Genomic DNA, 27,742 nt, shown 5'->3' on the forward strand with positions numbered 1-27,742 from the left:
CAGGAGTTTCGATGGTGGGCTCAAGCCTGTCACCTCAACAAGGGACAGCCTTTCACTCAACCCACAGCCAGGCAAACACTGACAACAGATGCATCGGATTACGCCTGGGGAGCACACGTGGCAGGAAAATGTACTCAGGGCAAGTGGCCCGCAGCACAAAGGCATCTTCACATCAATCAAAAAGAGATGCTAGCTGTACAAAATGCCCTTATAGCTTTCAAGGACCTTCTGCATCCAGGACAACTACTACTAAAGACAGACAACACAGTTATGTGGTACATAAGCAAGGGGGGCACTCATTCTTATCCTCTCTGCAGACCAGCCATGACCTTGTGGAACACAGCTCTAACCTATCAAGTTCATTTGCAAGCACAATTCCTGCCAGGAGAGAAACCACACTGGCAGATGACTTAAGCAGAAACATCATGGATCCGCACGAGTGGAAATTACATCCACAAATATTCAGAATGATAACACAAAAATGGTGGAGCCCGGACATGGATCTGTTTGCATCCCCAATGAATTGCCAGCTACAGAAATTCTGCACAAGGACTTACCACCCACAAGCATGGAAAGTGGATGCCCTCTCATTCAGCTGGAAAAACCTACAAGTATATGCTTTCCCACCACTACCTCTCCTTTCAAAGGTACTCATAAAAGCCAGACAAGAAAAGCCAAAGATGATCCTGATTGCCCCAGACTGGCCACGCCAGCACTGGTACCCAATCTTAAAGAACTTAGCACAAGGTCCACCCTGGATTTTGCCTCAAATCCCACATCTTCTGACTCAGCAAAACAATCAGATACTTCACAGCCAGCTCAAGACTTTAAACCTGGCTGCATGGCAGATTCCTTAGTCAAGCAAGCAATGCCTCTCTCCAAAGCTGTTATGGATGTCATTCTGGAGGCCAGAAGGCCTAGCACCAGGAAAGCCTATTCGGATAAATGGAAGAGATTCTGTGCCTGGAACCAGGCTCACAGCCTTGACCCTCTTGTCCCAAATATTCCTCCGATACTACAATACTTAACTGAGATGCTGGACAAAGGTCTCTCCTTTTCATCCATCAAGATCCACGCCTCTGCCATCTCTGCTCATTACAACACGGACCCACCAATTTTTTCTAATCTTTTGCTAAAACAGTATCTCAGAGGGGCTAAAAACATAAGACCGCCCCGTAGAGCACCAACCCCAACTTGGGACCTCAACTTCGTGTTGGAAAAATTTACTTTACCTCCTTTTGAACCAGCTAACGGCAGACTTAAAATATGTCTCTTGGAAAACTGCTCTGCTCCTGGCAATAACCTCAGCATGAAGAGTTTCAGAATTACAGGCACTAATGGCAGTGGAACCTTTCATCATTTTCCACCAAGACAGGGTGTCCTTAAGAACAAACCCTACTTTTATGCCAAAGGTGGTATCAAGTGTGGCTCTAAACCAAACTATTCACTTGCCAACTTTTTATCCAAATCCACAGAATAAAGGGGAGAGACTTATGTATTCGTTGGACATACACAGGCAGTTACGCTTCTACTTGGACAAAACAAAAGCTTTCAGAAAAACTGAGCAATTGTTTGTAGCATATGCTGCAGGAGTACAGGGAAAAGCCATTTCAAAGCAGACCATTTCAAAATGGATAGGACACTGTATACGTTTCTGCTATACACACCATGGAAAACCTGTACCTAACAGCATTAGGTGTCATTCCACCAGGGCAACAGCCACTTAAACTGCCTACCTCAGAGGAGTACCTACCAAGGACATTTTGGAAGCAGCAACTTGGAGATGTTCATCGTGCATACAGCTGCAGTAATCACAGATGGGTTTTCTGCCGTCAGGCGGTCCCTCGGTCGGCCGAATTCCAAAGTCTTGGTCCGGCGTCGGTTGTCGTCGCTTTCTCTTCTGACATCAGTGAGGCCAGAGTATATAAGACACAGCAGACGCCATGTTCTTCAGTCTTTTTTGCCGTGCGGTGCCCGAAGCAGAAGCAGTACGCAAGTGCCGGTCGGCCAGCTCCTGAATTACGAAAATTTTGGAAACCGAAGTCTTCATTAAAGCTAAGTACCCCATTGGGGAAACTTTTCTTGCCTCAGTCCGATGTCAGAAAAAGTTAATAATTGTATTTCTTGTGGGAAGCAAATACCGCATAAGGATTTCCATTCCCTCTGCATACCTTGTTTAGGCCCAGACCACGACGTCTCGGGCTGTCGCTTTTGCGCTACCTTCAATAAACGCACTATTAAGCGTCGGGCGGAGTTCGCCCAACACTATTTTGGTAAAGCTTTTGATTATAAAATGTTGTCGGACTCTCTGACTACCGTTTTGTCCAAAAAAACACAAGGAAAAGGACCGACACGCGAGGCCCGTGGTCCCCACCGACACCACTCCAAAACAGGCTACACGTGGTCCGGTTCTCAGCGAGACGCCTTTGCAGTCCCTGACTAACGACGACACTCCTTTGGCGGTGTCCTCTGTACCCGAGACCGCTGGGTCCTCGGCCCTTTCCCAGACTACAACCACCGAAGCCTTTGCTAATGTTGAGCCTACTAATGTGGACAGGTCCACCTCCACCCACGGTGTCTTTAGACCGTCATCTTCTTTTTCTATTAAGGCCTTTACTAAATCCAAAGCAGCCAGGCACCCCAAGAGGCCTGTTGCACAGGGCCCATCTCCAGGTCCCATGCCTAAAAAACAGATGCTTAAAATGGCTGAGGATTTAATTACTCTTATCAGAGGTTCTCAACCCCCTCCAGACAAGAGACCCAGAGTGGAGGAAGATTCTCCCTCTTCTGATCAGGGATCCATTTTATCAGAACATTCTGATGCAGAGGAACACTCTTACTCCCCTTTTGAGGATTCGGTATCTCCTCCTGAGGATTTTTCCTTTGGGGAAACCTTGCACACCTTGAGGGAACACTTCCATTGGGAAGGCCAAGACTTTTCAGATTCTAAGAAAAGGCTTAGGGAATTTCTTTTGTTACCTCAACACAGACCTCTGGCGATACCCCCTGTTTTGGACATACTTGATGATGTTTATTCGGAGGCTTGCCTTAACCCTGATTCTCTGCCTCCTGCGCCAGTCAAACCTGATAGGTATTACAGAGTACCCAACTCTCACCAATTTCTCTTCAAAAGCCATAATGCTGACCCTGAAACCATTTCACAAGGCCCCAAGGGATTGAAGGCCTCCACTGCCAAGAATCCACTTCCTGCAGAAAAGGAGTCAAGATCTTTAGAAAGGTGGGGTAAAAAGGTATATACCTCGGCCACCCTAGCCATGAGGGCCTTAAATTGTCAGTTTCATATGCTTAAATATCAACAGTTCCTGTTATCACAATTAAGGAATAAAATGTCTCAACCTGAACAACCAGATTTAAAGGAGTTACAGGATATGATGCATAGTGCAGAGCAAGTGGGTAAACACACTTTACAATGTGGTTATGATGCCCTAGAGGCTTCAAGTAGAGCGGCTGCTACAGGATCAGTCATTCGCAGACATGCTTGGCTTAGAGAACAAAACTTGCCTGATCATGTCAAAGCTAAACTTCTAGATGCTCCTTTACAAAAGGATGTGCTGTTTGGTACTAATGCTGAGGAGATACTACGGAAAATGGAAGAAAAAGCCAAATCTATGCAAACTGTCAATGCCTTTTTACAGGTCCAACCACCACGTTTTAGCAGAAATTGGCCTTCAAAAAACTGGTCCTTTCCAGCCACTGACAAGCCCCAAAGAGGTAGATACAGACGCACAAGGGGCAGAGGGCAATCACAAGGATCATATAGAGGACGACAATGGCAAACTCCAGCACCAAGAGGTGGTGAGGACAGTGCACAACAATACAGGAAGCAAACCCAATGACTCCCGCATTTCCATGCCAAGCACATCTCAGCTGGCAGCACCTCTGGGAGGAAAGCTAGCATTATTTGCAGCCAATTGGCATATTGTCACAACAGACAAATGGATCCTGGACATTATAAACAGAGGCTACAAATTTCATTTTCACACTCTTCCAAAAATGAGAGGCATGCCAAACCTGCCACAGAACCAAAGGGCAGAGGCACAACTACAAATTTCAAAGCTCATAAGCATGAGAGCTATTCAAGAGGTACCTACTCACGAACAAGGTCAAGGTTTTTATTCAAGACTTTTTCTGGTACCAAGGAAAGGAACCGACTGGAGACCCATTTTGGACTTATCCATCCTAAACACATTTCTACTGCACCAAAATTCAAGATGCTCACATTACAGCAACTTCTTCCCATGCTGGGCAAGGAGTTTTGGCTGGTAACATTGGACCTCAAGGAGGCATACCTGCATGTCCCAATCAGACAACGCTGCAGAAGATACCTCAGATTTCTTGCAGGTTCAATCCACTATCAATTCTCTGCATTGCCCTTTAGCTTATCTACTGCGCCCAGAGTATTCACAAAGTGCCTGGCATCAGTGATTGCCTACTGCAGACTTCAAGGGATACAAATTTACCCTTATTTGGACGACTGCCTGATCCAAGCGGACAGCAAACACATACTTCTGGAACATCTGGCATATGTGACACGGTTATTGCATTCTCTGGGATACACAATCAACAAAGAGAAATCAAGGCTAACACCATCTCAGAAAATAACTTTCCTGGGTGCCAACTTGGACACAAACACCCAGATGGCCTATCTTACGCCAGAAAAACAGGGGCAACTATCTCATTACTTCAAAATACTAGCAAAAGTACCAGGCTTACTGCAAGGAAAATCCTGCAGGCTCTGGGATTCATGGCATCTTGCATTCTTTTAATCCCATGTGCAAAGCTGCATATGAGGAAACTTCAATGGTACCTAAAAAACCTATGGTCTCAACAAAGTCACAGTTTGGAAACAATAATACCAATAATCCCATGTTTGCAAAAGGAATTTCTATGGTGGGCCCAAGCATGTCAAGCAAACACAGGCCTCCCATTCTGCAAGCCTCAAGCAAAGCAAGTTATCACAACAGACGCCTCAGATTACGCCTGGGGGGCGCACATGACGGACAGGTGCATCCAGGGCAAATGGTCCCAAAAAGAAAAGCACCTTCACATCAATCAAAAAGAAATGGTAGCAGTAATAAATGCAATTACAGCTTTCAAGGACTTCCTGCATCCAGGACAATTACTGATAAGAACAGACAGCACCACAGTAATGTGGTACATAAACAGACAAGGAGGAACACATTCATACCCCTTGTGCAGACTAGCCATGACTCTTTGGAACTTGGCTCTGGAATGGCAAATCGAACTTCAAGCCCAGTACCTGCCAGGATTGGAAAACACGCTGGCAGACAAATTAAGCAGAAATATGACAGATCCACACGAATGGAAGTTACATCCTCAGGTGTTTACAGAAATAACCCAAGTGTGGTGGAGGCCAGAAATAGATCTTTTTGCCTCCCACAGGAATCATCAATTGGAAACGTTTTGTTCAAGGACCTTTCATCCAAAGGCCTGGAGAGTGGACGCCCTTTCATTCAGTTGGACAGCATGGACAGTTTATGCATTCCCACCTCTGCCTCTTCTGCCCAAGGTACTTTTGAAAGCAAGAGCAGACAGACCGAAGATGATACTGATTGCTCCAGATTGGCCACGGCAACACTGGTACCCACTGCTGAGGAGCCTAACGCATACTCCTCCCTGGTCCCTGCCTCTAATGCCTCTTCTGCTGACTCAGCACAGCTACAAAACTCTCCACAGCCAGCTGAAAACACTCAATCTCTCTCCACAGCCAGCTGAAAACACTCAATCTCGCTGCATGGAAAATTCCTTAACACCACAACAGACCCTACTCTCCAAGGAGGTGCAGGATGTCATTTTGGAGGCCAGAAGGCCATCTACTAGAAAAGCTTACTCCACAAAATGGAAGCGGTTTTGTTCTTGGAATGAGAAAAAAGGCCAGGACCCTAGAAAACTGAACTTGCCTCAGGTATTACAGTATCTAGCTGAGCTGCTGAACAGTGGACTTTCATTTTCTTCCATAAAAATCCATGCCTCAGCCATTTCTGCAGAATACAACACGGATCCTCCTTTATTTTCTTACCCACTCTTACGACAGTTCCTCAGAGGGGCTAAGAATATTAGACCACCAAGGAAACAACCAATACCAGCCTGGGATCTTAATTACATACTAGAAAAATTAACATTGCCTCCTTTTGAACCAGCTGCCTCAACAGATTTGCAATATTTGTCCTGGAAAACTGCCTTCCTTCTGGCTATCACTTCAGCTCGTAGAGTTTCGGAGCTACAGGCCCTCATGGCAGTGCAGCCCTTTCTCATTTTCCATCAGGACAGGGTTTCCCTTCATACCAACCCATCTTTTATGCCTAAAGTGGTATCCAGGGTAGCTTTAAATCAAGCCATACACCTTCCTACCTTTTACCCCAATCCTCAAAACAAAGGGGAAAGGCTGCTACATTCTCTAGACATCCATAGGCAGCTACGTTACTACTTGGACAGAACAAAGTCCTTCAGGAAATCAGAACAACTCTTTGTGTCCTATGCTGTAGGGGCTCAAGGGAAGCCAGTTTCCAAGCAGACTATTTCAAAGTGGATAGGCCACTGCATACGGTTTTGTTATTCCTATCATGGGAAATCTGTTCCTACAGGTATCAGATCACACTTCACCAGGGCCACAGCTACCTCTACAGCCTTCCTCAGAGGAGTTCCTACCAAAGATATTCTGGAGGCAGCCACTTGGAGTTCTGTACATACCTTCACAAAACACTACCACCTGCCTTTATATTCCAGAACCAGAGCAGGCTTTGCCACTGCTGTTTTACAGGGCATTTTGGCTCAACCCAGTTCCTCCTAGTACCTACCACCCTGTGCGTAGCTTTGGGACTCTACCCATCTGTGATTACTGCAGCTGTATGCACAATGAACATACTTCAGTTTTGTACCTACCATAAATGTAGATGTTCGAGTGCTAATACAGCTGCAGTACAGGTTTCCCTCCCTCCTTCCCCACTTGGTAAAGGCATGGGGCCTAACAACCTCTTCATACAACCTGACTGGGTTATCCTTCTATGGTTTATTTGCTTGCAACCACTGATTTTGGATTATATTGCATTGCATGTATACACATATAAGCATAATTTATCTTTTGCCTTCCTTCTGGGGGCACCTGACATCTGGGGCAAGAAAGACTGAAGAACATGGCGTCGGCTGTGTCTTATATACTCTGGCCTCACTGACGTCAGAAGAGAAAGCGACGACAACCGACGCCGGACCAAGACTTTGGAATTCGGCCGACCGAGGGACTGCCTGACGGCAGAAAACCCATCTGTGATTACTGCAGCTGTATTAGCACTTGAACATCTACATTTATGGTAGGTACAAAACTGTACTTTCGGTACATACCTTCACCAAGCATTACCATTTGCCTCTTTACTCTAAATCCAGAGCTGGCTTTGCCATTGCAGTGCTGCAGGGCCTTATAGCCACCCCTAATGCCTTATAGAACCAGCCACCCTACCTCAGCTTTGGGATACTACCCAAGTGTAATGACTGCAGCAGTGTAACACGATGAACATAGTACAGTTTTGTACCTACCATAAATGTAGATGTTCGAGTGTATACACTGCTGAAGTCCAGGTTACCCTCCCTCTTTCCCCTCTTACTTGCTGGTACTTACCTAAGTCTTCTACCCTTTGCTACCTATAGGGAGTATTTGCTGGTAACTGAAATTTTTTGATTGCTTTTCTTATGTATGTTTTCTCAGCAGTTTGCATTGCCTACCTTTCTGGGGGCACCTGACATCTGGGGCAAGAAAAACTGAAGAAAATGGCGTTGGCTGCATCTTATATACCCCTGTTGCACTGACGTCAGGGAAGAAGCGACAGCAGCCGACGCCGGATCAAGACTTTGGAACTCTGGCCGACTGAGGGACCACCTGACGGCAGGATAACCCAAGTGTAATGACTGCAGTAGTGTATACACTCGAACATCTACATTTATGGTAGGTACAAAACTGTACTTTCTGCAGGGATCAGTCCTGGGACATCTACTGTTTGGAATCTATTTCTCTGAAGTGCAAGCTAAAACTAGAGGTTTGTCACTGGCAAAGTTTGCTGATGACTGCAAACTGGGAGCAGTCATAGAATCTCCAAGTGATGTCAGCATCCTACAGGAGGGTCTTGTTTGAACAGATGACTGGTGCCAAAGTCATAGCCTTAAACTCAATGCAAAAAATGTACTATCATCCCTTTTAGTAAGAGTGACGTTCCTGCTAACTACCACATCAATAACATCCTAAGTATGCACTCAGTAGTGAGAGATCTTGGCACATAGGTTGACAGCAACCTTACCTTTGATCACGGTTTCTCCACAGTGATGAGAAGGGCATTCTGTATTGCTTATCTCATACGTAAGGGCATTGCTTCAAGAAAAAAAGTTATAACCTCCCTGTACTCTTCCCTCATCAGGCCAATAATTGAGTGCAATGCCCCTTTTGGAATATACCTTTCCCAAGCACCTGAATCAATTGTAGAGACCACAAAGATATTCCTCACAAGGAAAATTCAAGGTCTTCGGCATATGTCCTATGAGGACCGTCTGAAATTACTGTCACTTTATTCTGTTTCATGCAGACTGCTCAGAGGCAAGCTCTGTTTTGCATATGAGGCAATCTTTGACCCTGTTTTATTAGAAATACTGCATGTCTGCAAGTCAAATGGTACACGGGTTACTCGCTCTAATGGCCTTAACCTGGTATGTGGCATTGATGGAACCTGCAGGAGGGACAGATTGTCTCTCAGAGATTACCACACCTTTGGAAACAGACTCCAGCTTAATGTCAAGCAGAGCACCTCATTAGTCCTCTTCAAACACAGTATGGGCGATTGGATGGATAACCATAAGTTCATCCCAGGGGTTCCACCTATGTCCTCTTGGACGGCGTGATAGGTGCTGATCGTGAAAATGAGGGTAAAGCTTGGCTAGGCTTGTAAGGGCCTTAGGGTCTTTAGCCTAATATCCTCCTATGATTGTCAGGTGAAGAATCCTGAAGGCTTGAAACCAAGGATCTTCCTTGCTGGGTCACATAGTTGGGTCTGTCCTCCTGTAATCTGCATTCAGTGATGCATATGCTTTAGTGTTAACACGCACTGTGATGCCACTCATTGATTGCATGAACATTCTCATCCCTTGCACCCATCAGTTCTTTTTGTCACCTTCTGAATTCTAGTCTTTGTTGTTTCAGTGGCCATGTATCCTTGGTTTTGTTCTCCAATATTGCTAAATTCTAAAAAAAATAAATAAATAAATAAATAAATAAAAGGTAGGGTGGGGGCAAAAGAAGGTTCTTTAGCAGACCAGTAGTGAGGCTTCTCTTGACACTCATATTTGGGGCAGAGTTTTGCCAGAGATTTGGTTTAGAGTAGTATATGGGTCCATTGCCTCCTAGAGGTAGTTCTACTTGGCTAGTGGCCTTTCAGATCTTTCAGGAGCTGGGTAATTTGTTTTTCCATTATCTTTGGCTGCCCTCAGGCTGATCATTAGCCACTCCTAGGGCCTCTTTTTCCTTTCCTTGTCCACCACATCTACTGAACCTGACGCACCACTTCTAGACTAACTCCTACTTATGTTTGAGGTTGGTGAGGAAATCAAGGCTTCTTGGGGGAGTGTCATACTGCTGCTGCAGAATTATTTTCTCCTAAGGACTTACTCCCAATTGCATGCCTGTGGTGTCCCAGGAAAAGGCTTGCAGTGGGTTCCACTGTAACCTCATCCACTCCTCCATGTGAAAGACTGATACAGCCCTGTCCCTCTGTGAACAACCCCCATTCCCGTATCTCTCCCATAGTCTGGGGATCAACCGTGAGGGTGCATCCTAGCAAGCATGCCAATCCTCCTTCATACACTATCGGGTGCCTGAGCTCCTGTTTGAACTCTGATCACCTTGGCTGTAGTCAAGAATTTATCTGTCTACACCACCACCAATGCATACTTGAAGCAGGAGTTAAATTGTGAGTAATTAGCTTATCTCCTCCATGCATCCTATTTTTCTGGGACTATTAAGGGAGAAGTGCCTTTTCTTCCTGTGGGAGTATCTCCCTTACCTCGCCTTCTCCACGTTTTCTTTAGTAGATTGTTCCTGCCTCTGTTCATGTCTTCTTTCATTCTGTGTGTGTGTGTGTGGGGGGGGGGGGGGGGGATAGCAAATGGAAGAAATAGGGAGTGATTCTTCATTCCCAAGAGTACTGCTTTATCTTAGAGGAGGTGATTGTTTCCCCGGAGAAGTAGCTGGTTCTGGCTTTGACATTGTAGTCCATCCCTGCTTATTGGTAGGCTGTGAGAGGGTTTTAGGTGTCTTCATGTTACTTGGTGGTTGTTTGTTTTGGCATCATTGGGCATACTTGCCTGTTCCTGTGAGTGGCTGTCTCTATTACTTATTTGGTCTTCTGCTGTTTGCCGATTTGTTCATTGTGGCCCTGAGGTAGCTTTTTCTGTTGTGGCTTTGGGATAGGCCCTTTTCGCGTGATGTTTCTCAGATACTCCACTGTTTGGGTATTCCTGGTATGGGTCACCTGTTACTTCTGCCCAGTTGGTTTTACTACATGTAAATCAACCCAGCCTTCAGTACCCATCAGGGAATATCCTGGATGTTGAATATAATAGATGCATAATAGATGCATTTTTAGCTGTATCAGTTAATCTACAAAGATGGATGTTGAATGTAATGGATGCATTCTTACCTGTATCCATTAATCTATAAAGAATCTTTGTATCAGAAATATACTGTCTGTCCTCCTTTAGGTGTGTATTTCCTTTAGCTGGTATTAGGTGTTTAAATTCCTGTGACTTGGTAGATATTTATCATCCGCTAGCAGTGCAGGTATCAGATTTCATTGTTTGCATGAGAATGCTTGCTGGTGGCAAGGAGCAGGTTGTCAGACACAAGGAATGAACACAGTTGTTAATGTAGCTGATGCTTGACATCATATGCCCCCCAAGTTCTTCTCCATCCCTGAGCATGAGAACTTATGAATGCTGATGGGTAAGAAAGGGTAAATGCAACTATAGGGACCCATCAAAGGGAGCCCTCTTCATGGAGTACACAGTGTGGTAAAAGTGATTTGATTGCATATGTAGTGTTACTGTGTTCTGGAAACCTTGTTGCAATGTAGGTGAAATGGCTGTTAGGAGTCCTTTTTTATTTGAAGTTAAAGAATATTGCACGCAACAAATACTAGTTATCTTTTAATGTGTCTTTCCAACAGTTCTGGTGTTGGTGCCCCTGTAATTGGAGATATTGATGGAGAATATCGCCATGACAGCAGACGGAACATCTTGGAGTGGTGTTTGCCCGTCATTGATGCAAAAAACAAGACAGGCAGTTTGGAGTTCAGCATAGCCGGGCAGCCCAGTGACTTCTTCCCAGTGCACGTCTCTTTTTTTTCCAAAAAGAACTATTGCAACATACAGGTGTGGTTACAAATGTGCAGAATAATTCTGGGTATTTTGTTATTTTTGCATGTGCATTATACTTTGTTTCTAACTTCAGTTGCAACTTGGTTCCATTTTTTAGTTTGATTAAAAACTGTATGTGTTACCATGTTTTAGTTTTCCAGATTTTTGGTAAAGGTCACCTCAGACTTGCTGATTATCCTATCCTGCTCTTGAATTCCCAGGAAGTAGTCAAAGTAGTGAATGTCAAAATCTTGTTGCATACCTCAGAATTTCTGGAAAATGCTGCTTGTTTGCATTAGGTTTTGTGGAACTGAGAGGAATTTCCATATATGAGCTTCCCTACACAACTAGCTGTATTTCTTTCCTGATTTGAAAGCTTTGCTGCAGGCAGCCTGCATCAGTACCGTGATTCGAGCATCTGAGGTCAAAAGCAGGTGATAATGAGATTTGATTAGATGTCAGCACTAGCATCTTTATTCACTTGCATATTTGCAGTAGTTCATAAATGCAGCAGCCACCAAGAGGTGTTGAAAGAGAGAACAGAATAGGAACAGCTGTAGTTAAAGGCGAATAACCCCCAGGACTTTGGCAGTGATGGCCTTTCTGCATCCTCTTGCATCTTACAGGTTGGTAAAATGCTTCTGCTAAAGTATGTGAAAGTGGATAGCACTGTGGGAAATGTGGCAGAGATAAGATGTTGAAGAGAACTAGGACTAGAGTAGCTGGGAACTCCCCAGTTGCATTTGCAGTTTCATAGTTATTGACTTTCTAGTGGGAGAAACTGGGACTGCAGTTAAGCTCCCCCAAAGACACTGCTTTTACACTTTGCTTGTAATGACTGATAGCTGTTGGGAGGGCCAGGAACTGTAGATGTGGGTGTGGGTGGGCAAGAGAGGTGGTGATTGGCTTAATTGGTCTCTTCATACTCTGTGCACAAACCCATTTTAATGGCTTACTGAGAAAGCTTTATATTGCAGTGTGAACATAGAAGTAGTTCACTGTTTGCAAAGTCTGATCTTGTGTTCTGTCCTGTACCTGTTCATTTTTTCCTGACCAGTTCCAGGCAACCTTGAAGATCCCATCTGATAGCTTGCTTTATACCTGTGGGGCAGGCAAAAACTTCCAGAGCACCATACCATCATCATGAAGTAGTTCTTTTCTAGTCATACATAGAAATGTGTCCCTTCCAGCTACTATTCCTGTCCACTCCCTGTGTATTATTCAGTTGCACACCTGTTTTATCCTCTGACTGGTGCTGTGTGTCATCTTTCCTGTTTTAAGTGTCTAAATGACTGCTACAGTACATTCGTAATATGGGTGGGATGAGCCTCGAATAGACATTAGTCTTCTGCCCAGACCTGCAGAGCAGTCAGGCATTCAAGGTAGGATGTGTCATTGGCTATTGGCAGAAAGTCCAGCTGCAAATGCAAACATAATGTCCAGCACATTCAATTTTTGCATACATTTGCAGCTGAAGGAAACTGTCTCTTTTAGGTGCAGAGAATTTTAGTTGCTTTCCAAGCAGGTAAAAAAATACACCTTTTGGGCTTCTTGCTTTATTATTGCGGTTATTATTTAGCAGTGTGTTTTGCTGTCAGTTTTCACTTTTTGGGGGTTTGTCAGGTAGGTACTGATGCCCGAGAATAAATCACTTACAGCTGTTATCTTCCCCTGAAGATGGTCATTTGCAGTCTGTTTTTTAACCCTAAATGAGCATGATATGCAAGTTTTGTAAGACATTTGATGATAAAATGCTTTTGAGAAGGGCTAGAAATGAGGGCTTTTATAAAACCCAGTTAACTAATGACTTCCTTTCAGAGGATGCCCACCCCTTCTGTACCAGAGAATACTAGATATGCACATTCTCTACTGCCTCTGTGGCATTTTGGTTATTTCCTAAGGTAGCTTAAAGGGCCACTATAGGCAGATGATGAAGAAAACATATATATTTTTTTTATCTTGCCATGATTTACTACACCTCCCAAAGCTGCCTGCAGCAAAATAAGTACTCATTCCTAATTTTATTTTGTTTTTACTCTCGTCTGCCCTCATGGGGGCAGACATCGTGATTCCTTTGGAAAGCTAAATCTGTCCCATAATGCACAGACTGAGAACAAATAGCCCTACCATTTGTTGTCAGACTAGACTTCCATTCACTTAGAATGGAACACCTGAAAAAAACTGCCAAGTTTGAGAGTCTGCAGCTCATGTGTCATTGACTGGTATACGCTGAGTTTTACAAATGTTGTTCCTACTGATGTACTACACATTCTCTGAAAGAAACTTGCAAAAGTGTCAACAAATTACTGAGATAAAGAAGACTTTTCACAAGGAGCTGTTTTGCAAGTTTCAGTTCCTGGCTAGGTTACTCCTCCCATCTCCCCTCCTTCAGTGGGCTACAGTCTCACGTTTCCAGCTTTACTAGATTCAACTATTTAGTCAGCTTTGCATGACAATAGACATAAAAAAAAAAAAAAAATTGCAGCCTGGTGTGCCACTAAATCTGTTCCTTTGTATGTCTCTATGCCTCTTCACTTCTGAATAGCATTTTCCAGGAATAAAAAAAAAAAAGCAAACGCATCAGTCCAGAGTTTAGACCAGTCTATCCATTTAAAATGTGCACAGTAAAATATTCAACTTATAATGCATTTTGGCTGCTGACATGGTTATCTTTACATAGTTATTCTCTTACAGTATAACCTGAACTTATGGTATTTAATGATAAACAGTTCACAGTTTCTTAACAATGACCTCCCAAGCCTCTAATGTGACCTAGTACTTGTTCTTACTATTGCTTTATCTAGTTTGTCTTAGTTGTATACCTGTAGCATGTCTCTCAACCTTTCAGCAACAGACTCCTGGAGAAAACTTCCAAAGCAGATACTTGTATTGAAAGAGTAGCAGCAGCTGTAGCAGTGAAACTACACCCCAAAACAATGCACTCAAACATAGTACTGACAAACACAGGGGAATGTATATGTCTGAATCAGGCAGTGATGAAATTCCTAGGGACTTCACTGAGCACAATTTTACTCTTGATCTCTCCATTTCATAATCCATAACATTCGACCACACTTAACAAAGGCACATCTCCACCTTCCACAAACACAGCTACCCACACAACATATCAATCAAATTTAAGGCTTTTCCCACCTTTCTGCAAAACACTGCTGTAATGGCTTTGGCAAACAAATGAAAGTGATTGATGGGTGTTGGTTCAAGACTCCCATTCATATCTCTCAACAGTACAGATTTTTGCAGAAAGTCCAGATTTTTGTCTGTTTTTCATAAAATTGCAGTTTTCTGCCAAATCACTGGCAAATCATTGAACACTGAAGTCAGAAAGTTGACAGGCATTTGATTTTCAGACTTCATATCCTTAAGAAAATTCACTCTAATGCAAAACCTGTTTATCAGCTTTCTAAGTTTGTAAGTGCAATATTTATAAATTGTCCCATTTTGGGCCTTTGTCCCCTATTATTTATGGCCTTGTCCAGCTTTCTTGTTCTATAATGTTGAGAGTTATGCTGCCATCCCTTCCTACTGGAGCCAGTCCACTGCACTTGCATAAGTGTCCCCCACAGCAGGGCAGCAAGCAGGTATCAATGCAGATTTGCTTTATAGTTCTTTTACACCACACAAACACAAGCATGTAGCCCAGGCCGATATGACCCTGACCTTGAGTAGCATTTTACCCTCACCAAGAATTATGCCACAATATGAAGACAAGATGATCAATTTCAACAATTGGCTTAAGTATTGGTGTCATTCAAAGGGGATCCAAGGCCTGTCAGCCTGGGGATGACATGCTCGACAAGCCATGATGCTTCGCTAGGGACGGCTTGCACCTGTCACCCCTGGGCTTTCGGATATTGGCAAAGGCTCTTGCTTCCCCCATAGTGCCTTTTTTAGGCAAGGCTCAAAAGACAAACCCACCTCCATAGGTATCACAAGGGATAAGAAACTAAGAGTAATGCTACTCAACGCCAGAAGTCTAAACCTCAAGATGCACACACTCGAAACTCTCCTTAGCATGGAGAACATCGATATCTGTGCAGTAACAGAAACCTGGTTCAAGGCTCCCGAGAGCACCCCAGCACTACCAGGTTATACCTCATACCATGCTTTTCGGCCCCAAAACTTGGACCGAACCACAAAATGAGGGGGAGTATCAATATTCGTCAAAGATACCCACACCTCCAGGTTGGTGGCACAGCACAAAGCATCAGAGACTATCCATGTGCAACTAACAGTGGGTAAAACTGCCTTCCAGTTTATAGCCTGCTACAGACCACCCTCCCAAACCCAGGAACCCCACTCCGCCTTCCTGAGAACACTGGAAAATATGAAGGTTTCTCCAAACACCCATTATATTGGGCGACTTCAACTACCCAAACATAGACTGGGAGCATTACTCTAGCTCCAACACCCTAGCCCAAAGGTTCCTAGAGTTTATAAACTCAAATGCTATGGAACAACTTGTTACCACTCCCACAAGAGGGGAAAACATACTGGACCTGATTATCACCAACATGGGGACTCTATGCTCCAGACCAGAAGTGTATCCCTCACTGGTAAGATCAGACCATAAACTAATCTCACTGGATATTCACATCCCGACCCAACCCCCTGCCCAGAAAACCACAGTGAAAAACTTCTCTAAAGCAAATTTCACACTCCTCAAAACCGAGGTGGAATCCTTCAAAGCACCTGAGCCTGTGGAAAATACAGCCCAGACCGCAGAATCCTTTATAAACGCATTCTATGAACACCTTCAGGAATGCATGGATCATGCAATCCCAAATAAAACCAAGACCCAATCCTCCAAAGGCAGACATCCTGTCTGGTGGACCCCAGCCATAAACAAACTATACAATAGAAGGAGGAAGCTACTACATGATAGAGCAAAATCCCAAAAAGGGAAGGCATCTCTGATCAATATTAGCAAAAAACTACGGGCACTCATAAAATCGTCTAAGGCCAGCTTCTAGAGAAAAATTGCACAGGACACTAAGGATAATCACAAGGCTTTCTTTAGTTATATTAGGAACCTGGGTGGGAATTCCCAGATATGCTCAGAATTACTCCAAAATGACAAAAAAATACATCAAACCCACAGACATTGCCAACATCCTAGCTGACAGGTTCAGCAAACTCCCCACCAAAAGGGCAAATATCTATCCCAGCAGAGTGCTGCCCCCCTGACATCTCAGATGCTCAGGTAAGAGCCGCCCTCTCCAAAGCAAAAAACACAGCATCAATGGGACCAGACGGTGTCCCGGGCTGCGTCCTACATGAACTCCAAGAAGAGCTAAACCCAAACATAAAACTACTGTTCAATCTCAGCCTTACTACAGGATATGTACCCAAAGAGTGGCGTGCAGCAACAGTGGTCCCTCTCCACAAAGGTGGTGCCTCAACGGATCCTGGAAACTATCGCCCCATAAGCCTGACTAGCTTGGTCTGCAAAGCTATGGAAAGGATCATCATGGACCTCATAAATAAAGATATTGGGGACCTACAGACACTGGATCCCACCCAGTTCGGCTTTGTTAAGGGCAGATCCTGCCTCTTAAACCTGGTTGATTTCTTTGAAACAGTCACCAAGGCCATTGACGAGGGGAAGGTGGTCCACACAGCCTACCTGGACCTCGCAAAAGCCTTCAATACAATACCCCACTCGAGCATTATAGATAAGCTCACCAGCTTAAATATAAACCCCTATGTCACTGGATGGGTTGCAAACTGGCTCACGGATAGAACCCACATGGTTAGAATTGCTGGAGCCATGTCAGACTCCAAACCAGTTACAAGTGGCGTCCCACAAGGCTCAGTCCTGGGACCTTTCTTGCTCGGTATATATTTCTCGGAGGTACAGGCCAACACTGAAGGACTGTGGCCGACCAAGTTCGCAGATGACTGCAAACTGGGCACCATAATCCACTCTCCAGCCGACACAAGCATCCTCCAAAAGGGCCTCATAGAAACAGACAACTGGTGCCAGAGCCATGGCCTCAAGCTAAACGCCAAAAAGTGTATAGTCATCCCCTTTGCCTCATAGAAACAGACAACTGGTGCCAGAGCCATGGCCTCAAGCTAAACGCCAAAAAGTGTATAGTCATCCCCTTTGGCAAAAACAAAGTGCCCACAAATTACCACATAGGTGGTAATCCATTAAGTACAGAAGAAGTAATTAGGGACCTGGGGACCCAAGTTGATAGCAGTCTCTCATCTGACAAGCACGTGGCCAAAGTGGTTAGAAAAACATTTTATATAGCCCACCTAATCATGAAGGGATTCACATCTAGATCAGGAGAGGTCATCGTGCCTCTTTACTCATCCCTCATCAGGCCCATAATTGAGTACAATGCCCCTTTTGGGATGTACCTTACCAGACACCTGCAGCAACTGGAAAGACCCCAAAAGTACCTCACCAAGAGGATCAAAGGGCTCAAACAGATGCCATATGCTGCCCGGTTAAAGAAACTCCAGCTCTACTCAGTGGCATATACCGCCTGCTCAGAGGCGATCTGTGCCTGACTTATAAAGCCATGTCCAACCCGGAATTAATGGACATGTTGCACCTCAGAAAATCCAAATCCCATCAAGCTATGCGCTCGAGAGACTTGAACATCAGCACTGAAATAAATAGGACATGCTGGAGGGACAGATTCATAACCCAGAGGCTCCCTTCACTCTGGAATAAAATCCCAGTCCAGGTTAGGCAGAGTCCCTCATTGACTCTCTTCAAGAGGAATCTTGATGAGTGGATGGGAGATCGTAGGTTTACCCCGGGTATCACTTCTGTGTCACTGTTAGACAGAGGCACAGTATACTAACCTCGAAAAAGGGCATAGCAAAATTAATTTGAAATGGGTGGCGAAAGCCAACCACACTCTGGTTAGGCTTATAAATGCCCTAGGGCAGATAGCCTAGTATGAACCTATGAAGACACACACACACACACACACACACACACACACACACACACACACACACACACACACACACACACACACACACACACAGTAAATCTTGTTGTCCATGTTATTTCTTCTTTTCCTTGGTTTCGTTCCTCTTACTTGTAATGTTGTTTTTACTCATTTTTTCTCCTTCCTCCCATATCTACCCCTAATTGTTACCTCTAACAAATACTTTTTCTCACTCTTTCTTCTCCTCTTTATCCACTATTTGAACTTTTCCACTCTGGCATTTGCACTATTTGAACTTTTCCACTCTGGCATTTGCTTTATGAGTAAATAATGAACTGTCACCCTTATGTCAGCACATTTCAATGCTACATAATATTGTATTTAGTCTAATAATAGGTTCATAGGTAGGTACTAGGCTATCGGCCTAAGTAAGCCTAGCCAACAAGTTTCCCTGGCTTATGCCACCCAAGAAAGTTTATTTTCCTGTGCCACTGTCGGGCAGAACCACAGAAGTGATTCCCGGGGAATATTTTCCTATCTCCCATTCACTCAAAAGATTTTTCTTGAAAAGTGCTAATGAGGAACTTTGCTTAACATAGATGGGTAGCTTGTTCCAGTTATGGGAAGTATCTGGGACAGGAATCTATCTCTCCAGCATGTCCTGTTTATTGTGGTGACAAGGTTTAGGTCCCTAGAGCGTGTAGCTCAGAGAGATTGGGATTTCTTTAGGTGTAGCATGTCCAACAGCTCTGGGTTTGGCATAGCTTTATATTTTAGGCAGAAATCACCTTGGAGTAAGCGATATGCTACGGAGTAAAGCTGGAGTTTTTTTAGATGATCAGTGTAGGGCATCTGTTTGAGATCCAGCTGCTGCAAATGTCTTGTGAGGTACAAAAAGGGTGTGTGTTTGTCTCTATAATGGGTCTGATGAGTGTCAGTAAAAGAACAATGACCTCTTTTTCCTGGATGAGAAGAAGGACTTCCTGACTACGATTATCAAAGAAGAGACTACTGTCCACTTGGGTCCCAAGGTCTCATCACACATTCTGTGTTGCATCGAGCTTGGGGCCATGGCTCTAACACAGGCATCTGTCTCAGTGAGGTCCTTCGATGTCCACATCATTTCAGTCATCTGCGAACTTCGTTAGCCAGAGGTCTTCTGTGTTAACCTGTACTTCAGAGAAGTAGATACCAAACAGGAGAGGTCCCAGGACTGAACCCAGTGGTACTCCAGTTGTGACTGGTTTGATGTCAGATTTGGAGTCTGCAACTTTTACAGTGTGTGTTCTGTCAGTGAATCGGCTGGCAACCCATCTTGTGACGTAGGGTTTTATACCTAGTTTAGTGAGTTTAGCTATAATTCCAGAATGGGGGATGGTGCAAAAGCCTTGGCAAGGTCAAGATAGGCTGTGTGAACCACCTTAGCCTCATCGACTGCCTCAGAGAAGTCGATTAGGTTCAGGATGCATGATCTGTCTGTCACAAATCCGAACTGGGTGGGGTCCAAAGTTTGGAGGTTACCAGTCTCTTTGAGTTCCATGATGCTATCTGACAGGGCTTAGTGGTAAATCACTTTGGCTATGGTGTGCAGGGTCCTGGGTTTGAGCCTTGCAGAGGCTGTTTATTTTTTTTCAATCATAGCCTCACCTCAGGCTTTTGTGCCTGCTGAATGGCGCACAGTGACAGTTATCCTACTCCACAAGTGAGGAGCCACCATGGACCCCGGGAACTACCATCCCATTAGCCTGACGAGCCTGGTCTGCAAGGCCATGGAACGTATCATCATGGAACTTCTAAACAAAGACATTGGTAATCTCAAAACTCTGGACTCCACCCAGTTCGGGTTTGTAAAAGGCAGATCGTGTCTCCTAAACCTGATAGACTTCTTTGAAGCAGTCACCAAAGCCATAGACAAGGGTAAGGTGGTTCACACAGCCTATCTAGATCTTGCCAAGGCTTTCAACACCATCCCCCACTCTGGAATTATAGATAAACTCACTAAACTAGGTATAGATCCCTATGTCACAAGATGGGTTGGCAACTGGCTCACTGACAGAACCCACACTGTGAAAGTAGCAGACTCCAAATCCGACTTCAGACCAGTGACAAGTGGAGTACCACAAGGTTTAGTCCTGGGTCCTCTCCTGTTTGGTATCTACTTCTCTGAAGTACAGGCTAACACAGAAGGTCTTTGGCTAATGAAGTTCACAGATGACTGCAAACTAGGAGCCGTAATCGAAACTCCTAATGATGTGGACATCTTGCAAAAGGGCCTCACTGAGACAGATGCTTGGTAAGCCATGGCCTCAAGCTCAGTGCCAAAAAGTGCATTGTCATCCCCTTTGGTAAAAACTCTGTACCCATGAACTACAACATAGGCGGAAGTATACTTCTATGTGGCACACCTCATCACAAAAGGTTTCTCATCCAGAAAAAAAGAGGTCATTGTTCCCCTCTACTCATCACTCATTAGACCCATTATAGAGTACAACACCCCTTTTGGTATGTACCTCACAAGACATCTACAACAACTGGAAAGGCCACAGAAATACCTCACAAAGAGGATTACCGACCTCAAGCAGATGCCCTACACAGACAGTCTCAAAAAACTCCAGCTTTACTCTGTCGCATATCGCCTACTCAGACGTGATCACTGCCTAACATACAAAGCTATGTCAAACCCAGAGCTTTTGGACATGCTCCACTTAAAGAAATCCCAATCCCTCCGAGCTACATGCTCTAGGGACCTAAACCTTGTCACCACAATAAACAGAACATGCTGGAGGGATAGATTCCTGTCCCAGAGACTTCCCATACTCTGGAATAAACTACCTATCTATATCAAACAAAGCTCTTCATTAGCACTCTTCAAGAAAAATCTTGATGATTGGATGGGAAATAGGAAATTCACCCCGGGGATCACCTCTGTGGCTCTGCTTGACAGTGGCACAGGAAAATAATTTTATTTGGTGGTAAAAGCCAGGGTACCTTTTTGGCTGGGCTTGTATAGGCCCCAGGGCCGATAGCCTAGTACCTACCTATGAACCTATACATTCCATGGCCTTGCAAACCAAGCTCATCAGGCTAATAGGACAATAGTTCCCGGGATCAGTGGTGGCTCCCCTTTTGTGGAGTGGGATAACTGTTGCTGTGCGCCATTCAGTGGGCAAAAAGCCTGATGTAAGGCTATGATTGAACATGGTGCTTAGGTGGGGAGCCAGTTCGTTCTGAAGTTCATGTAAAACGTAGCCTGGGATGTTGTCCAGTCCCATGGATGCTGCGTTTTTGGCTTTAGAGAGAGCAGCTTTTACCTGTGTAGTTGTGATTACAGGGACTCTGCATTCTTCCTGTATAGATATGGGCCCTTTAGGGTGTGAGTGGATGGTAACGTTAGCACTGAACCTATATGCCAGAATGTTGGCAATATCAGTTGGTTCTATAATTTTCATGCAGTTGTGTTGTAACTCAGAGCAGATCTGGGTGTTGCCATTGAGATTCCTGACATAGCTATTGAATGCTTTGTGGTTGTCCTTAGAATCAGTGGCGATTTATTTTCATAGCTAGCTTTGGATGCTCTTATAAGGGATCTCAGCATCTTACTGAGGCTGACCAGGGAGCTCCACCACTCATGGGATTTTACTCTCTTTTGCAACAGTTTCTTCCTTCTGTTGTACAGTTTGTTTTATGGCAGGGGACCACCAGATTGGCTTCTTGGTTCTGTTTGGGACAGCACGATCCATGCACTCATGTAAGTGCTTATAGATTGCATTTGTGTAGGATTCAGCAGTCATAACTGTATTGGCCATCTGCATGGGTGTCATGAAGTTTGCCACTTCTGTCGTAAGAAGCATGAAGTTGGCTTTGGAGAAATTTTTTACCGTGGTTTCCTTAATGTGGGGTGGGGACAAGATGTGGATATCTAGGGTGATTAGCTTATGGTCAGATCTGAGCAACAAGGAGTTGACTTCGGGTGTGGAACACCGGTCATGCATGTTGGTAATGACTAGGTCTAGGATATTGTTGCCCTTGGTAGGAGTGTGGATAAGTTGATCCAGGGCACTGGAATTTATGAATTCCAGAAAGCGTTGAGCGAAGGAGTTGGTACATGAGTAGTTTTCCCAGTTAATGGTGGGGTAGTTGAAATCGCCCATTATTAGGGTGTTTGAACCCTAATATTTTCCAGTATATCAAGAAAAGAGGAGTGGGACATGATGGGGGGATATGTAGCAAGCTACAATTTGGAATGCAGTTTTGCCCAGAGTTAGTTGCACTTGGATAACCTCGGATGCATTATGCTGAGTAACTAGCCTGGTGGTGTGGATATCCTTAATGAATATGGGCACACCTCCGTCTTTGGTGTTTCGGTCCAGTTTACATGGCCAAAAAGTGTGGTATGAGTTAAAGCCTGGTAGTGCAGGGGTGCTCTTTGGAGCCTTGAACCAGGTCTCAGTCACTGCACAGGTATCGATGTTCTCTATTTTAAGGAGTGCCTTGAGTGAGTGCATTTTGAGATTTAGACTTCTAGCATTGAGTAGCATTACTCGCAGTTTGTGCTTGCCTGTTCCTGTTACATTTGAAACTTGTCTAAAAAAGGCACTGTAGGGACGGCAAGAGCCTTAGCCAGTATCTGGAATCGCATGGGTGACAGGTGCAGGCCATCTCTGGCAAAGCATCATGGTCTGTCGACCATGTTGTCCCAGGCAGACAGATACTGGATCCCCTTAGAATGACACCAGAAGCTTAGCTAATTGTTGAAGTCAATCATTTTGTCCTTGTACTGCGGTATCATTCTGGGCGATGGCAGAATGCTGCTCAGGGCTAGGGTCCTACCTCCCTGGGCTACAAGATCGGAGAGCTCTTCCATGTCTCTCTTCATGTATTCCAGGGAGGCATGTCTCCGGTCATTCACACCAACATGGACAAGGACAGAGTCATATTTGTACTTGGTTATGGAGTGACCGGAGTGCATGGGTTATGTGGCAGATCCTGGCACCCGACAGGCAGCTGACAGTAACCTTCTCCTTGTTTAGGCCTGGTAAGTGGGACATCAGTGTGCCTGACTATAGAGTCACCTATGACTAGTGTGTTGGGTACATTGTTTTGCCTAATATATATGTTATAATATATATATATATATGTATATATATATATATATATATGTATATATATATATATATGTTTGCCCATAATATCTGAATAAGTGAGTGGGATTTTCATGACAGCATCAAGGAAACATTTTCCTTCCTTCTGTGTTGTTTTTCTTAAGTTTTGGATTTTTCTTGGTATATTGATTGATTTTCTTAGTATATTTTATTTTTTATTTATTTTCCATTTGTTTACCAGGTTAGTCCGACTGGACACAAGATGACCGTTTTCAGCGGAGGCTGGGGGGAGAAAAGCTCCAGATGCATAGTAAACAATTATAAAAAATAATAAAAATAAATTATACAAAACACAGCTGTTTTCTACAAAGAGCATAGAAAATATAAAAGGAGTAAAGTCAGAGTTTTACAATTGATGCAGCATACACAGTGGTTAGAATATTGAGAAACAATTAAACAAGATAATATACAACAAATATACAACTGCTTGAACATAAATTCAAAAAGAAGTTTCCATAGACAAACAGGGTCATAAACTAGAAATCATAACTATATTGATATGATTTATATTGCATTTATCTTGTTTTAATGATGTGTGTATTATTGTACGTGTCATATGTGCACACATATTTGTATAAATCTATGTATTTACAGTATATTGACAAAGTACTGGGTCACATCAGAGGCTTGGGAAGACATTGTTAAGAAACTAACTGTTGTAAAGCTTGGCATTGAATACCATAAGTTCAGGTTATGCTATAAGAGAACTATGTAAAGATAACCATGTCAGCAGCCAGAATGCATTATAAACTGAATGTTTTACTGTGCACAATAAGAAATGGATAGATTGGCCAAAACTCTGGACTGATGTGTGCGCCTTTTTTTTTTTTTTTTTTTTTTCCTGGGGAAATGCTATTCAGAAGTGAAGACACATATAAGGGAACAGTTTTAGTGGCACACCAGGCTGTGATTTTTTTTATGTCTATTGTCATGCAAAGCTGACAAAATAGTTGAATCTGCCCAAGCTGGAAATGTGAGACTGTAGCCCACTGAAGGAGGGGAGATGGGAGGAGTAATTTGGCCAGGAATTGAAACTTGCAAAACTGCTCCTTGTGAAAAATCTTTTTTATCTCAGTAATTTGTGGACACTTTTGCAAGTTTCTTTTAGAGAATATGTAGTACATCAATAGGAACAACATTTTTTAAAACTCAGCACGTACCAGTCAATGACACATGAGCTGCAGACTCTCAAACTTGGCATTTTTTTCAGGTGGTCCATTCTAAGTGAATGGAAGTCTAGTCTGACAACAAATGGTAGGGCTATTTGTTTTCAGTCTGTGCATTATGGGGCAGATTTAGCTTTCCAAAGGAATCAAGATGTCTGCCCCCATGAGGACAGACGAGTAAAAAAAAATAAAATTAAGAATGAGCACTTATTTTGCTGCAGGCAGCTTTAGGAAGTACAGTAAATCATGGCAAGATAAAAAATATATGTTTTTTCGTTGTTTGCCCGTAGTGGTCCTTTAATACTGGCCAGCTTTAAAAAGTGCAATCTCCCCTCCCTGTTTCTTCCTGTGCCATCTAATTGGCTGAGCATATCCTGAGTGGGAAACCTTCAGCTGTCAAAGGACGTGAGTGTTCAATCTTTTTCTGCCGTCCAAAGAATACAATTCTCTGCCTCTCTTCACAAGATCCTGTGCTGATTTTTTAGGCTGAAATAAACCTTACTTGGGAACCCTGCTCCTCTCATTTTATTATTGGATTTATTATTCTCTTTCTATTTTTATGTTTGTTTAAAAAAGTTTTAATTTATTTGTTAATGTTTACAGTAATTCTTGTTGAAATTTCTGCTTGTAGCAGTGTTTATTTGGCTTGTATCTTTGACAAATGCTTGTTTGTACTGCTCTGAGGAATCTTTCAGTATTTCTGTCAGAAGTGCACTGTAGTGTTGCCACTGTTACTCCGCTTTTTCATCTTTTGACAGGAAATTGTTGTAGAACTTTTTTTAAGCATTTATACATTATTTACTATGTATGGCTGTGCACTGTGTGTTTTAAACATCAGCGATTTTACCATAAAGTTATTTGAATGTACTGTGGAGACCTTTCTCTCTCTCTCTCTGACAAGAAAATATAGTTTAAATTGCCATTTTACATTATTTCACTGTGTGTGGAGCTAATTTTTAACACTGGTTTGACACATTGGTTGCTTTGGTGTTGGTGTTTGGAGTTTGTATACTGGAAAGTCTTTAACTTCATGAGTTGTAAAAGAATTCTGAACACATTTTAAACTTTTTTATGATAATAGCACCGTTTGACTGAGTTTGGTTGTGTAGGGACAACTTATTACAAGCAACTTTAAATATTTATTGTGATATGTTAAGTAGTGCTGTTTATTATTCTGGCTGGTGTTCTCTCCCCTGACTGGATGGATCCTATCTCTGGTATTCCACCTATCCTTCAAATCTGGTTGCACCTAAAAAAGAAAAAAAAAAACAAAAGAAAAATATATCCAATAAGCAAAAATATGTCTTGTCCTGCAGTTAGTGATTCTGTTATGGCCACTACTCAGCCTGCTGACTACTTACCTTTTACCTTCATAGTCCTGTAGTGTAGCTTTGCTGGCCACTATGGAACAAGGGTTAGACACATTCTCAGTGGTTGTTCCTCTATTTGCTGCAGGTGTGAGAGTACCAAACCCTTTAGATGCAGGAATAGCCCAGGGTAAGGGATCCCTTGCCAGACATAATACTCTGCCCCCAGATATTTTATCCAGTAGTGAAGTTCACAAAAAAAAAAGAAACAGAATCTTCATCATACAGCTGATAATCAGTTTATAGCTGTTTGTAAGGCTGATGTGGTTTCCTTGGCTAAGAGTATTCTGCAAGCTACTAATTCTGGTGGTTGTTTTCCAATCAGCAAATGATGAGGAATCTGGCAACGACAGTAGTGATTTCCTAGCTGAGTCTGTTTACTGTGAGCTTAAGTTCCAGACCAGGTGTTCACTTTTCCTCCGATGATTGCTAGATTTAATTATAGTTTTGCTTAAGAGCAGTCTCGAACTACCCCAGAGCTAGAGCTTATAGAGAATGATATGCTTAATTTAGTGGCTGCCCTCACCCCCACCCCTTTCCAGCCTTGGAAGATGTTTATAAAGCTGCCAGTAGGGTACTAGTATCTATTCCAGCAGTCCCTAAAAAGGCTCAGAGAAAACATAGGATCTTGTCTGATGTGACTGGTCTCTCCTTCTTTGATTGCTAATTCGTCTCTCTTCTTCTTTGATTGCTAATTCAGCTGAAGTCTCCCCACCTTTCTGATCTAATAAAAAGTCCTTTGCTTTATCTAATGCAACTTCCCCTGATAAAGAAGGAAATTGGTTAGATCTTCAGGACAAAAGGATGCCTCTTATTAGTAATCTGGCCTTTAGAATGTTAAATTATCAAGGCTGTATGTGAAAATTTTATTTTATAATGTGAGCATAGTTTTGATGATTTTGCTGCAACCATACATGCAGAGCAAGTCTTACATGAACGAAAATTTTAATTTGACTCTGTTTTCGAAGTGTGTTTTGATAGGTGTGATTCAGTGCACCTTGACATCTAAATTGGTGTTTGGGCTGGTCACATTCTCAAAACATTGGGATGACTGAGACAAATTAATACATGGGGGTGTCTGTGATGTTTCATGTACCTAGGTTCTCCCCAAACAAGGCATCTTCCTTCAAGGGACAGAACAGACAAAAAAAAAAAATGACCTAATTGAACATGATCTTCTCCAAAACAAACTAATTGAAATCAGTCCAGACACCCTCCAAAAAGGAAATAACAGGAGGTTAATTCTTTGAAAACAAACAAGAGGGCTTCCTTTCTGAAAGGATAAATTCCCTGCAATGGAATGGCTGTCTAGCTGTATAGCACCCCTTCCACCTTCTGCCCTCTTCCTCCTTCCCCAAACTCTCTCTCAACCCTTCTACCCTCTTCCTCCTTCCCCAAACTCTCTCTCAACCCTGCAGCATGGCCGTAAATTATCTTAAATTGGTTCTGAGAGTAATTTTGAGAAGATAAACTTGGCAGTGGATGGAAAATCTTTCCCCCTTTCAGGGGAATTTCTCTACACCCACCAGACCAGACAGAGCTGTTTCCTTCAGTTCTGCATCATATGTTAGAAGCAGAGGGTCATAGATTCAGTGCTGCAATGCACAGAGACAAAGGGTTTTACTCCAAAATGTTTTTGGTACCAAAAATGGAGCAGTCCTATAGACCCATCATAGATTTGTTCT

The 27,742-nt window shown here is 43.3% G+C and overlaps 1 protein-coding gene across 1 annotated transcript in view; it reads left to right on the forward strand.

Moving 5' to 3' along the window:
- The window catches only part of ARCN1 (archain 1), a 736,356-nt gene that overhangs the window by 535,690 nt on the left and 172,924 nt on the right, over positions 1-27,742 (forward strand). Inside the window, exon 9 of the mRNA XM_044080918.1 lies at positions 11,241-11,445. Within this exon, the coding sequence (XP_043936853.1) occupies positions 11,241-11,445 (205 nt within the window). The remainder of the gene's footprint in view (positions 1-11,240; positions 11,446-27,742) is intronic.

Source organism: Protopterus annectens, chromosome 8.part0 (genome assembly GCF_019279795.1).
Source record: "Protopterus annectens isolate FY-2018-M chromosome 8.part0, PAN1.0, whole genome shotgun sequence".
Lineage (NCBI taxonomy): Eukaryota > Metazoa > Chordata > Ceratodontiformes > Protopteridae > Protopterus > Protopterus annectens.